The sequence below is a fragment of the Aethina tumida genome, chromosome 1 (genome assembly GCF_024364675.1).
Source record: "Aethina tumida isolate Nest 87 chromosome 1, icAetTumi1.1, whole genome shotgun sequence".
Classification (NCBI taxonomy): Eukaryota; Metazoa; Arthropoda; class Insecta; order Coleoptera; family Nitidulidae; genus Aethina; species Aethina tumida.
In genome coordinates, this window is record NC_065435.1 from 16,911,742 (window position 1) to 16,927,704 (window position 15,963).

Sequence of the window (15,963 nt, forward strand, 5' to 3'; positions counted from 1 at the left end):
TATGTCAAATTCGCAATTCATATGTCGAATTTCAGGAAATTATTGATTCTCCCCAATTATTTTTTTAAGCACATATAAAATAAATAATTAACACGAACGAAAACAGTTTTATAGACAGAAACACACTAAAATGATCAAATGTTGTTGATTTTTTGCTAATGGTTTTAAGGAAAATTCAATTAAGGTTTTCATAAAAACCATTTAAAAAATGAAAATTACTATTCCTGAAACATTTTTAAATTAATTGGTACGTATATTAAATTGTCATTAGTAAATAAATTATAATATGTTTGATTTTGATGATATTTAAAATCGTATTGATATCTAAAGACTGTAACTGATGACAAGTTGATATCTTCTCCAATATTTTGAAGTACAACTCCAATTATGATTTTCATATATTTATTCCTTGAAGAAGAAGAAGAAAAAAATAACAAAAATATTTGTTAAACCATTTTCCTAATAATAATAACTATTTTAAAAAATATTTTAATTAATTTACAGTACGTATATTAAATTATCATTACCAAATAAAGTTTAACAAGCCAGATTTGGTTTTCACACAATTAAAAAAATATTTGTTAAACTACCATTCAACCACCACCATAAAATTATTAAATTATCATAAACTTGATATTGGTGATATTGTAAATCATCAGATTGAAACATAGAGGTCCTAACTGGTGGTAAATTGATTTATTTTTCAGTAACAGTTTCAGTATATTTATTTTGCGAAGCAAAACATAATTAATAAGCCATTTTTGTGATAAGAATTATTAAATTATTTTATTATGTATATTAAATTGTGATAATCAAATAAATTATAATATTCCTAAGTTTGGCGGCATTGTACCAAAACAATCCTTAAAGCTTTTATTCCGAATGTAAACAAAAACATAAATAAAGCATACATAATTATATGTGGATTTTATTAAAAGTCCAACGAGTTTTTGACAATTTTCAACCGTGCCCTAACTTATGAAAAGTTAAATTGTTGTTGAGCATTAAGACAAATTGAATAATTAGTGAAGAGTTTGTGTAGCAAAGTCAATCAGGACGCAATGTAAAATTACTAAAACATTTTTAAGCTAATTGGTACGTATATTAAATTGTCATTAGTAAATAAATTACAATATGTCTGATTTTGATGATATTTAAAATCGTCTTGATATATAGAGGCTGTAACTGATGTTGATGACATGTTGATATCTTTTCCAATATTATGAAGTACAACTCCAATTATGATTTCCATATATTTATTCCTTGAAGAAGAAAAAAAAAAAAAAAAAAATAACAAAAATATTTGTTAAACCAATTTCCTAATCATAATGACTATTTTAAAAAATATTTTAATTAATTTACAGTATGTATATTAAATTATAATTACCAAATAAAGTTCAACAAGCCTGATTTGGTTTTCACACAATTAAAAAAATATTTGCTAAACCATTTTTGTAATTAAAATTATTAAATTATCATAAACTTGATATTGGTGATATTGTAAATAATCAGATTGAAACATAGAGGTCTTAACTAGTAAATTGATTTATTTTTCAGTAACAGTTTCACGAAGAAAATATATTTTAATAAGCCATTTTCATGATAAAAATTATTTAATTAATTTGCTATGTATATTAAATAATGATAATCAAATAAATTATAATATTCCTAACTTTGGTGGCATTGTATCAAAAAAATCCTTAGAGCTTTTATTTCGAATGTAAATAAAAACATAAATAAAGTATACATACATAATCATATATGGACTTGGAGTTTATTAAAATTCCAATGAGTTTTTGACAATTTTTAGCAGTGCCCTAACTTATAAAAAGTTGAATTGTTGTTGAGCATTAAAACAAATTAAATAATTAATATAATGAATGAGAAATAATTATGAAACAAAGTCAGTCATGACGTAACGTAAAATAACTATTCTTAAAATATTTTTAAATTAATTGGTACGTATATTAAACTGTCATTAGTAAATAAAGTACAATATGTCTGATTGTGTTTATATTTAAAATCGTCTTGATATATAGATTCTGTAACTGACGACGTTTATTTCTTCTCCCATATTTTGAAGTCAACTCCAATTATGTATTCTATATATTTATTGCTTGAAGAAGAAAATAATAAAAATATTTGTTAAACCAAATTTCCTAATGATAATGATTATTTTAAAAAATATTTTAATTAATTTACAGTACGTATGTTAAATTATCATTACCAAATAAAGTTCAACAAGCTTGATTTGGTTTTCACACAATTAAAAAATATTTGCAAAATCAATTTTGTTATTAAACTTATTAAATTATCATAAACCTGACATTGGTGATATTGTAAATCATCAGATTGAAACATAAAGGTTCTAACTAGTGGTAAATTGGTTTATATTTCATTAACAGTTTCAGTATATTTATTTCACGAAGAAAAATATATTTAATATGCCATTTTCGTGATAATAACTATTATTTAATTAATCTGTTATGTATATTAAATTATGACTTCCATATATTTATTTTTTGAAGAAGAAGACAAATATTTGTTAAAGCATTTTCTTAATGATACTGACTATTTTAAAAAATATTTTAATTAATTTACAGTACGTATGTTAAATTATCATTACCAAATACAGTTCAACAACTCTGATTTAGTTTTCACACAATTAAAAGAATATTTGCTAAATCATTTTTATAATTAAAATTATTAAATTATCATAAACCTGATATTGGTGATATTGTAAATCATCAGATTGAAACACAGAGGTCCTAACTAGTGGTAAATTGATTTATTTTTCAGTAACAGTTTCAGTATATTTATTTGACGAAGAAAAATGTATTTAATAAGACATTTTCGTGATAAAATTTATTATTTAATTAATTTGTTATGTATATTAAATTATGATTATCAAATAAATTATAAAATTCCTGATTTTGGTGATATTTTACCAAAAAAATCCATGATTTTATTAAAAGTCCAATGAGTTTTTGACAATTTTCAGGAGTGCCCTAACTTATGAAAAGTTGAATTGTTGTTGAGTATTATGACAAATTGAATAATTAATATAACGAAAGAAAAATAATTGGTGAAGAGTTTATGTAGCAAAGTCAGTCAGGACGCAAAGTAGACGTATTGCGCGAGCGAAAGCATTTATTAGTGAATAGGAGTTAATTTGGCGGTAAGCGGGTAAGTGATAATCAGCAAAACGCAGGTCGATTAGATTGAAGTTAATGATAATTATGATTGGTAGGTATGTAACATAGCACGAGCCGGTAGTATATGCAATGCGCGTACTCGCCCAGCGCACCCCCAATATCGCCGTTTAGTTTATACGAGCGAGCTTTCAAACGGTTATGCGGACAGCTTTCATGACGTCTTGGTGAACGAGCGCGCGGCCAGTTCAGTTGCAGTATTCCCGATTACGCGATGAGATTCGCTCCGCATCCTACCGACTAACCTAACTCCACGTCTCCTCGCTACTACAATCACAATCGGCGCGTCGCTAACCGAAAAAAAATAATAAATAATACACGACACACCGACACACGTTTCACCAAATCACCCATTTCACGCCGCACTTGTTTATTTCATTCGTTTTTCCATTTAGTTCCCGTTTTCGTTTTCGTTTTCGTTGTCCTATTCGTATTCGTATCCGTAATCGTATTCGAATTCGTAGTGGTTCTGTGTTCAAGTTTACTTTTATTACATGGTTGTGTATTAGAGATGTCATCTGATTTAAAAGAAGAGGATTCGCTCGCTTCCAGTTTGGAAGAGTATGTGCCGAAAATCGGATCGACGGACCTGGACACGAAGAGTAACATAATTAGTCAACAAAACACAAGTGATACGCTCATCAATAGAACTTTATCTTGGCACGAACATGTGTATCGAAAGTTAACTAATAAGCCTACACCTCATTACATAGAGAACATTCTCGGCATTCAGGTTAAAGAAACTCAAGATAGTGTTAAGTTAAGAATGAACGATAGTACAACCTCACCTCCACATGACGATGAATTTACCAAAATTCAATCAACGGTTGCTGACGTTTCTGAACCTTTAAACTTGTCAGTTCGTGGTGATAAAGTGATCTTAAAGACTGCAAAAGGTTAGTAAAAATGCAACGAATCAACACATATCGCATTCAACAAGTTTCAAAAACAAAAAGGCATCGTAACACAACACCGTAGGTATTTCATTTTTGGTACTGGTGTTTGCAACAATCTGTTGTTTATAAATAAACTTCCACGTGTATATAAAGAAGAGTCTCTATACCTATTCTAGTCTATTCTATTCTATAATTGCCATTCTTGTACCAAACCTACTTTTTCAAATACAAAGCATAAACACAATAAAATAAATCAAAATGTAATGTTGTATCTGCAATAAAAAATATGGGAGCTTTTTGTTTTTAATCCGTTTTATTATTGTGAACTCTTTGTGTAAAAAAAAAATAGAATTTTTAAAACAGGAACAAATTTAATCCTGAATTAATACGTAAATAATTAATTTCAATAACTGATCGTGTCGTATTTATTGTTTTTATGTTACTAGCAAAAATATTTATTGCGCCTAGAACATTTCTAAAGACATGTCATTTTATTTGATCGTTACATTTTATTAAGACCTAAGAGCATCATTAATAACTAACCAGTAAATTGTGCGAAGATCGTAAATTTGCCTAAACTATCATACGTCTTTTATTCATCATTTATCATTTTATGTTTTACTAGTCTTTTTTTATAACATTTAATATTATTTTAAAAATAAACAATATTTTAATTTTTATTAAAAAACATATTTAATTCTAAAATATATCATGAATTACTCTTATCTAAATAAATATCTAGTGTATGATAATGTCTTGTTGAAACCACATATTATGTGGTTTTTATCCACAAATAACTATTGTTGTTAGTCGACAGTATTGTTACATATACATATGTAATATTTATTTATATTATTTAATTTTTGAAATGGTTTGTGGCCTCAATAAAATCAAATTGTTTGATAAAACATAAATTATAATTATCTTCTAGGGAATTGTTTCTAGATACTCTTTATTCAGACATAATAGAGATGTAATATTGCAATTATTAATATATAATAAAACTATACGAAAAAATATTCATAATCAGAACTTAATTCCTCCCTTTCTTGTAAGTTTATAATTACATTTATAAATACAATAATATTTGTTGGGTTCAACTTGAAAGTGATATCTTTCTTTAGTTCCCCATAAATTACTAATTAATAATTACTCTGTATATTCATAAATTAAGTTCTAAAAGACTAACATTACTTTGACATAAAATTCTACTCGTAGTCGTTTTTTATGAATTAGACTTGCGAATATTTTATACAGAAACCACCATTTCAATTATTCAAACCCAATTTTTTTAAATATATATTTTTTAATAATGAATACTTAACATAATTCTGTAACTATTCACCGTAATTTGGACCCAATTGCTTTGAATATTATGTGGTTTTTGTCCACAAATAACTATTGTTGTTAATCGACAATATTGTTACATATACAAATGTAATATTTATTTATGTTATTTATTTTTTGAAATAATTTGTGGAATCAATAAAATCAAATTTTTTGATAAAAAAAATTATATTTATCTTCTAGGGAATCATTTCTAGATACTCTTTATTCAGACAAAATAGAAATGTAATATTGCAATTATTAATATATAATAAAACTATACGAAAAAATATTCATAATCAGAACTTGATTCCCCCCTTTCTTGTAAGTTTATAATTACATTTATAAATACAATAATATTTGTTGGGTTCAACTTGAAAGTGACATCTTTCTTTAGTTCCCCATAAACTTCTAATTAATAATTACTCTGTATATAAATTGAATTCTAAAAGTCAAATTCTACTCGTAGTAGTTTTTTATGAATCAGACTTGCGAATATTTTATACAGAAACCACCATTTCAATATTTCAAACCTATTTTTTTAAATAATTTAACCTTTCACTCCAATTTAGCCCCAATAGCTTTGAATAGATAATAAAAATACCTTTTCAATCAAGACCACCTTTCCATTAAAAAGAACAATCGTTAATAATGTTTAAATTTAAGAAGAGATTAACTTTGATGCTCTGTATATTAATGTCACATCCGGTTGATCCTAATTTTTAGATTGGTTTCGTTTAATTCTCCATAAACATATAACGAATTAATTACACAAATTCCCTCGTACTTTAAAATAAATTTTGTGACGAAGAAATTTAATAATTTATTAGCTACAAACATCAGAAACAAATATGGGAAATAAAGAGTGCATAAAGTAATGGTTTCTACTTTTATTAAAACGAGCGTTAATGTAGTCGCTTTAAGATTAAAATTGTATGTATTACCGCAGTCATAAACTTGTCATCAAACGTTTCATGTTCCGACATATTTAAAATTATTTTGTAAACTACTTTAGTACTTGAATACTTTTCGAAAGGTTTTATTTACTGTAATAATAAACATAATTAACTACTTAGAACTTTAATTAACCACATTCATTGAAAATCTCTGAATTAAGTCAGTGATAAACATTTTAGAATGTGCTTATACTACACAACATCCAACGAATTATAAATAATGTGGTCAGGTAACCAATTTTTATTTTTTTAATTATTACATTTAAATATTAAGAAAAAAATTGGATTGTAATAAATTATTATTACACTTCACCCCTGGTGATAACAACATCCAACGAATTATAAATAATGTGGTCAGGTAACCAATTTTTATTTTTTAATTATTACATTTAAATATTAAGAAAAAAATTGGATTGTAATAAATTATTATTACACTTCACCCCTGTTATCACCAGGGGTGAAGTGTAAAATGGAATAAATCTATTATTTTAATTATTATTCATTATATTTATAAAATTCTGGATACCCTTCAATTTTAGATTATAAAATAATGTGCAACTGAAAAATTTCATTTCACCAATTTTTATTTTCTGATTACATATAAACATTAAGAAAGAGAACTTTTGGAAAGTAATAAATTATTATTATCACCAGGAGCTTAAAGCGTACAGTGTGGAACACCCTATTGAAATAAATTTATTATTTTAATTATTATTTATAATATTTATAAAATTCTGGATAACCGTCAATTTTAGGTTATAGAATAATCTGCAACTGAAAAATTTTATCGCCACATTGAATCTCCCTTGAGAAATAGTAGAAACCTGCAAATTTTTAAATGAGAAATAGGGCATGTTATACATTATTTAGAGGGTTTCTTCATTCTCTATTTAGAAATGCTGCCGGTTTCAAATTCAATTCAAAAGTTAACATTAAAATTAGCTTTTACTTTAGAAAATGATTGTTTTACATTCATAGTTGAATCATACAAGATGTATAATGCAACGAATTATAAATAATATGGTCAGGTAACCAAAACTTTACCAACTTTTATTTTTTGATAAATGTATTACATATAAATATTAAGAAAGAGAACTTTTGGATCGTAATAAATTGTGATTATCACCAGGGTCTTAAAGTGTACAGTGTGGAACACCCTATTGGAATAAATTTATTATTTTAATTATTATTTATGATATTTATAAAATTGTGGATACCCGTCAATTCTAGGTTATAAAATAATCTGCATCTGAAAAATTTTATCGCCACATCTCCCTGGAGAAATAGTAGCAACCTCCAAATTTTTAAATGAGAAATAGGGCATGTTATACATTATTTAGAAGGTTTCTTCATTCTCTATGCTGTTGATTTCAAATTCAATTCAAAAATTAATGTTAAAAATAAAATAAAATTTGTAGTTATGTTTTGATTTAAATTCACAATTATGTTGTTTAATTAGCTTTTGCTTTAGAAGATGATTGTTTCACATTCATAGTTGGATCATACAAGGTGTATGATGCCTCGTTATGTTAAATAATTCATAAAAAATCAATTGTAGACCTTGTATGCAACGAGATAGTCTTAAAAATAAATATAGTGTTGTTTCGATTCAAAGGACAGTTTCATATCTAATACTTATAAAACATATTGAATATGAAGAAAAGTCCTTTAAACATATTTTTTATATTTGGTCTTTATGTTAATATATATAATTGATATTAATAAAAATTATTATTACATTATTGCCTTGCCTCACCCTGATTTAAACTGTACTTCTTTGTCAGCTAGACATCTTTGTTTTATATTGTTTATATTTTAATGTGTAAACGAATGTTCTACACAATATTCACAAATTGATCATTTCATCATTATAATGAAATTATTCTCAATAAATCAGTGACTGATGAGTGTCACTGAATCCGATTTGATGTTTCATGACAAGTTATTTTTTGAAAATGTGAGATTTTACGTTATCTGACCACACATATCTTTTTTGATAATTAATAGAATGTATTAGATGTTATTGTTTCCAGATGACATCGAAAAACAGGACGTGGCAAAATTGTGGTTAAAAACACGTGGATAAGATATTCTTTCTATAAAATATTATAGTATTTAGTAGGTACTTGTAAATGTATATTTGTTTGCCTTAAATTATGCAGAAAATCACATTGTTCATTTTTATTTAATATGCAATTCTTTTTATTATGTAAATATGTACATATACAAGGGTCACTAAATAAATATATCAAATTGTAACCATACGTGGTATGTAAGGAAAAAAGTTTTATACAAACTTGATCCTGGAAAGATTCAAACATACAGGCTGTAAAAAACAATAAATGTTTCCATGATTTTTTTTGATTTCTAATCAGTGAATATATCATTTTGTGTATTTTATTTCAGATAAAATGAAAATTAATTTGCTTAATAATTGCTTTCAGAAACTACAAGGAAGAGAAAAAAGACTAAAGGAGAACCTGTGAATTTAAAAGTAGACTCAACGCCTTTACAACCAACCTTAGAATCAATTGTAGAAGATGGAGATATGAAAAGCAAAAAGAAAAAAGCTAGGACAACATTCACCGGTCGGCAGATCTTCGAGTTAGAAAAACAATTTGAAATTAAAAAGTATCTTAGTAGCAGTGAACGATCAGAGATGGCCAAGCTGTTGAATGTCACTGAAACGCAGGTAACTAATATTTTACTAGGCGGCATAACTTACGGATGTTAATGTCAGTAAATTATAAAAAACATATTATGTAGTATTTGATAATTATTTACAATTAAAAATGCAGAAACCATTCTTTTAACATAAATAACCAACATTCTCAACACATAAATTTCTTTCCATATAATGTAATTCTAGTTCCCTATTGCTAAAAGAATTCTGGAAGTTGCATAAGATGTTTGTGTAGCATGTCCGGGGAAGAGTTAGTTTAAACAAGTTTTAAGAGTCGACAGGAGACCAAATGAAAGTTTTGTAGTCGTCCGTGTCTGATTCTTCTTCTCTGACTAGCCAACCTCAATCTGAAAGAGTCTATTTTGCTACAACTCTACTAATGTCACTTTGAGTCAGTTCCCAACAAAATATATTTTACCACATACACAACATGTCGCTTGCACCTTGGTTTATTGAGATCTAATTAAAATGTCAAGCAAACGAACGAGTGGTTTGCACTTAATTGATATTTTATAGTAGGTTCATAATAATCTGTAACCAAACCTTTTTTAACATAAGTGACAGGCAAGAATTACCATTTTATTGTTCAATATTTATTCTATTTTCAGGCATATCCTTAAATTATAAAGCACAGTTTATTTTAACTTCTTTTTCTACATTATAAATTATAGAATCTAAATAAATTAAATTGGCTTAACTTATATAACAAAAACAGAAGGGGGCCCAACATCACTGGTTTATCAGAACAGTCATGTTTTCTTTCTAACATATTAAAGTGTATTTAAGACATTCGTCATATTTTTTATTAAAAGTTTTCACTGTGCCTCTTAAAATAAGATGGTTGTAACATGATAAACTTAAATTAAAAAAGGGAGTTCTTTGGTCTCTGTAATACATTTTACAAAATTTTGTAGCTGTTTTTCAATAGGGATTAGATTTGATAAATTTTTGTGTAGGTAAATGAAACGTAAAAACCCAAAAAAGTCTTAATCTTAATATCTTTTTTACAGGAGATTTAAAAATATAAAATATAAAAAAAAAATAAATTAAATACCAAACAAAGGGAATCCATGATACACTACTATTAGCTATGAATACAGAAGAGGGCTCAACACCACTGGTTTATTAGAACAGTCATGTTTTCTTTCTAACGTATTAATTAAAATGTAATTTTAATGACAATCGTCATATTTTGTATTAAAATATTTTCACTGTGTCTCTTAAAATAAAATGGTCGTAACGTGATAAACTTAAGTTAAAAAAAGGAGTTTTTAGTCTCTCTAATACATTTTATAAAAATTTTGTAGCTGTTTTTCAATAGGCATTAGATTTGACCACCACTGAAAATTTCAAATGATGTGGTATATATTTTTGTGTAGGTAAATGAAACATAAAAACCCAAAAAAGTCTTAATCTTAATATCTTTTTTACAGGACATTTAAAAATATAAATATTAAATATAAAAAAATTAAATTAAATACCAAACAAATGGGATCCATGATACACTACTATTAGCTGTGAATACATAAAATACTATTTAATTCTATCTCCAGAATAAAAATCTGTTGTAGAAATCATATCTAGTATCCGTAATAAAATTATACGTACTTGATTACTAGTTTCTAAGATATGGCCGCCGACCTATTTGGTCACCTGTGCTCAATGCTACGTACATTTAACATTTGATGATATAAACATATAAATTTACGACTTCCGAATATCTTAAAATATATTACCAAAAATACACATTTAAATTTATAATTTACAAAGTAGTTTAACGTAACTTTGAGTAAGTACTGTTCTTGTAAATGGTTATAATAAATTATTTTTCTTTCTTCAAATACAAAATAGAATTCGTTTATTATTTTTGTCTTGTGTGGCAGTTCTATTCCTCTAAAGCTTCGAGTTAGATTTGACAAACAATATAAGAAATTATGAATGTTTTAAATACTTAAATAGCACTAATCAACATAAGCTAAACAATCATGGACTTCGGTAACCCATACTTTATATAGATAAAATGCAATTAGTGCAATAAAATTAATTTATTATTAATTAAGCATATAAACAATAATATTTACTTTGGTATTTTCTTTGTTAAGTTTTTTTGTAAGTGTAATCCGGCAAACCTTAAATTTTATCACTATCTTTGAAGTCTTGTATAAAAAAAGAACGCCTCAATTATTTGTAAGTTTGACGCCATTACAAACTCCTAAAGCTCTTTTAATTACAAAATTTGTCTCGTTTTACATCATTGGGGTTCCTGCATTCGCTATCCTTTTCTAAGCTGACTTTCTCACCTCTTACCCCGATTACTTTGATTATCGGTTTTACTTGGTGTTCTCAATTTTTTGGAGATTGAGCTTCTTGTTTACTGCTATTTCATTTTCGTAAAATTCTATACAAGAATTTTTGTAACAAGTTTCTTCCTCAAGCGACTTATCATTCATAAGTCAAACACTTTTGCTTTAAAGGATCTATATTTAAATACAGAGTTAAAACGATAATTTTGTCGACAAAATTAAATGGCTTATTTCTGAAAGAATCTTTAATTTAATGACTTTCAATATTATACATAAGCACGTTTGAAACGATGCAGATGTCCTATTAGGAATAGTTTGAATATTATAGTAATTCAAAAGATCATACTAAATTTCTATTTTTAGTACATAAATTAAAAAAAAAATCATTACTGAAAACGAAATGAAAATTCATTGTTTACATGTGCGTGCCTTGTAGATTTCCTTTATTTTGTTGCTCTAACCTGATCACAAAAATACATTCGCATCTTGGAGTTGAGCTTAAACACGTAGAATATGAATTATTTCACTTAGATACACTTAATCCAACGTTTTTCTATTTTTATGTTTAAAAATAGGAAATAATTAGGCCGAATATGGTGGATGAGGTAGTGATTTAAACATTATTATGAAGATGCCTTTAGTTTCAGCGATTTCTGGCCCTTTTGCTCTACGATTATTTATCACAATATATATAATTGTCTTCAGTTTTTTTTAATAAAAGCATCGCCATCTTAGGAATTTATAATGTTGCTGGCGTGAAATTATATTTGTACTTGAATTTTCTTATTCATATTACATATGATTAAGGCACCTTTAAAAGTCTACTCTTTATTAAATATATTGCTTAAAATTCCATTTAAATATTAATTTAATTTGCCAGAAATTTTATCCAATATATTTGTTGTTATTTAGTTGTTCCTATTGGCAATAACCACAACATTAACTGCTACACTAAAATTATAATTTTATAATTAATTTTGTGGTCTGTAATGAATGTAATAATTTGTTTACAATTTTGTTAAAAATATAAAAGTGTGTAATGTGTAGTATTAAACCTTTAGATTACATAATTGGTAATGGATAATTTAGTTGATTAAAGTGCTTCGGCTATTCAAAAAGCTAGCAGTTGAGTTAATATTTGCAAGTTGATAGGCAATTAGCAGTAACATAAGTCTTTACTGGAGCAGAAAGTAAATGAAAAGCTGCCGCACCAACTCATCATAACTGCCCCTTCTCCCCTAAAAACCTAAGCCTCCCTTCCAACGATTCACAAACGCCTATTTTCGTATTTACATTGATTGTGAGATCCAAGCTATTAAGTAAAAGGCTCCATCATTAATAAACGTGAAATCTCTTTTGTGGATGTTTTATTTGATTCTTAAAATAAACGTTACTAATTGCCTTCACTGTAGGGTGACTTGCATTTTTATACTTTCCTTATATTTACTATTCAATAAATACAATGCACTTTTTACAATATTCATGTTCAGCTACACTTACATTTATTAATTAGTATTTAACATTACGTTATTTGCTTTTTTGTGATACAATCATGTAATATTATTGTACGTAATTGGCTATAATGTAGCTATTTATTCAAATTAACTTTTTATATCTTTATTTAGCATAATAAAATTTAATACTGCATTGATTTAATTAAAGTGTTAGATTACTGACACCGACAGCAACAAATTCAAAATAAACTTCAACGAAATTGAGTATAAATTTTTAATGCATTTATAAATAAAATCAATTTATTTAGTCCTTTAATATTGGGTAAAAAAGTCAACTAATAATTTATAATAATTTATTTTTTGATTGTACACGATCAATAATCGAAGAAAATTAATAAGGAACACAAAAAAACAACATATTCAAATAATACAAAATTTGTCTTTTTTGTACAATTTCTTAAAGGAGAAATATCAGTGTATATAGAGAGTGTCCCCGAAAGGTCTACCAGCAATTTTCAAGCTGAAAATAGATTTTTCGGAGACAGAGCGCTACAGTTAATCATTTAACAAATTTCACATATTTATTGAACACAATATAAACGTGAGTAAAACAATTTTAATACCAAAACAAACGTGTGTTCTTGTAAATTTCATTGAAGATAATAAAAATTGAAGGACACTTTACATATAAATGTTTTTCAGTAGTTTTCTAGGAATCTCTACTGAAATGACTAAAAATAAAATTAAATGTTGTGATGAATTTTAATGAGAATATGTATTTTATTTATTTTAATATTCAAAGATTCTCTTCTTTAAAATCTTTTTTAAAGGAGATTTTATGTAAAATTGAAACACTAAACTAAAAATATTTGATGTGTGTTTTAAAAATGTGTTCTTGCAGCAAAGCAATGGTTAAACAAAAACAAAATACCTCTAAATGTTTTTTTATTTGTTTTTAAGTTAAATATTATAAATAAGTTGAAATCACATAAAGTTTTACCTTTTATGAAATGTCTACAAAAAAAGACATAGAAAAAGTGTAATAATAACTTTTTTAGTTATTTATTTATTGACAAACGTTAAAATGTTTCCGAATCTTTCTATAGTCTTTTAGTATCTCGAATTTTGTTACAAATTGTATATAATTGTATATGTAAATTCTGCAACATATCATTTTAAGTAGACATTAAAGATATCTAAATATGGTTTGTGGCAATCAACGTTTATAAAAAATTTAAGCAATCGACAATTAAGTCGATAGTCCATTTTTCTTCATCTGATCTAGAAGTCAATTATAACCAAAATCAACCAATCTGGAACATCCTGAACAAGGTACATAGTATTGAATGATAAATTTTTCCAACAATTGTGATAAATCATTTAACAATAAACACATAACAAGACAATAAACATTGAAGGACATTTTACATATAAATGTTTTTCAGTACTTTTATAACTGAAATAACTAAAAATAAAATTAAATGTTTTGTTGAATTTTAATGAGAAGATATATTTTATTTATTTTAATATCCAGAGATTTAAACATCTCTAATATGTTTTTTAAATCAATGGTTAAACAAAAAGATGAAGTTTTTAAATTAAAGTTTTTAAGTAAGTCTAAATCACATAAAGTTTTACCGTTTATAAAATGTCTACAAAAGTTGACATTTCAAAGAAGTGTAATAATAACTTTTTTAGATATTTATTTATTGACAAACATTAAAATCTTTCTATATACTCTTTTAGTATCTCAAATTTTATTATATATAAATTATATATTTTTGGAAAGCTTACACAAATTGTATCGAAATTTTAAGGAGATGTTTCAGTATTAACCATTTATCAAAAAATTAATTTAAACAGTTTTTCAGATTCTGTCATGTCATTTTAAGTAGACATTTGATATATCTAAATGTAGTTTGTGGTAATCAACGTTTTTAAAAAATTGAGATATCGACAGTTAAGTCGAATTTTCTTTATCTGGTCTAGAAATCAATTACAACCAAAATCAACCAATCAATAAGAATATATATTTTATTTATTTTAATATGCAGAGATTTAAACATCTTTATTATGTTTTTTAAATAAAAATGTTTACCATTTGTCAAAAAATTAATTTAAACAGTTTTTCAAACAGATATCTAAATGTGGTGTGTGGCAATGTTTATAAAAAATGTGAGCCATCGACAATTAAGTCGAATTCTTTTTATCTGGTCTAGAAATTAATTACAACCAATCTGGGACACCTTGAACAAGGTACATTGCGTTGAATGATAAATCTTTTCAAAACCTAAAAACAATTGTGTTAAATCATTTAACAATAAAAATCAGAGATGTATGATGAATGTGTATCTAATATTTATCAATATACTAATATAATAATAAAACCATGGAACATTTAAAAATTTGATAATGAGAAGAAAAAAGAAAGAAAGAATGAAATAACATGAGTGTCAATTAGCGTATATTTTTTACTGATGTAAGTCAAATGTAAACTCTGAAAAGGCTAATTTTAAGAGTAATAACCAATTTGTCTAATTTTTTTTAATAGCATCTTATGATGGTGGAGTGTGGTGTAGCAGCCGATCCTGTCGGCATGCTTTGCTCTTATTTATAGTTCCAACTGTCAGATCGGACCGTACCGAACTTAATAGCTTATGCATATAGCACTTAATTATACCACATTTCTCGTTTAAAGTATTTTAAAATACCCACTAAAATTTGTTGGCAGTAACTGAACTATCTACATTATCTTTTCAAGCCAATTGACTGCTGAATTGCCAGTCTTGTTTTAATTATTTAAAACTAGACTGGCACAACTTTGCTGGTCAACTGTAAATAAGTAATTAATCAATTAATTTTTATCGATATTGTTTATCATAACATAATTGTGTTAAGTTTAGATTTAATCAATTTAATTAGTTAACTTTATTATTTTGCATTTTAAATTACATTTACGTTCACTTTATGACACCCTGCATTAAAATATGTTGAACATTTTACGCAACTTTACGTTTATACGTGTTTATAAACATAATATTTATGTGATGCATTAAGTAAAAAAGTGCAATTGATGCGGTAAATTGTGCTGTATAGAAACGTAAATTCTTGGAATGCATTCATTATAATAATT

At 26.0% G+C, this 15,963-nt stretch overlaps 1 protein-coding gene across 1 annotated transcript in view; it reads left to right on the forward strand.

The window, feature by feature from the left end:
• The first annotated feature begins 3,369 nt into the window (after positions 1-3,369).
• Positions 3,370-15,963, forward strand: part of LOC109598038 (homeobox protein ceh-31) — a 37,119-nt gene continuing 24,525 nt past the window's right edge. The window contains exons 1-2 of the mRNA XM_020013882.2: positions 3,370-4,108; positions 8,835-9,082. Coding sequence (XP_019869441.2) covers positions 3,724-4,108; positions 8,835-9,082 — 633 coding nt within the window. The 5' untranslated portion in view covers positions 3,370-3,723. The remainder of the gene's footprint in view (positions 4,109-8,834; positions 9,083-15,963) is intronic.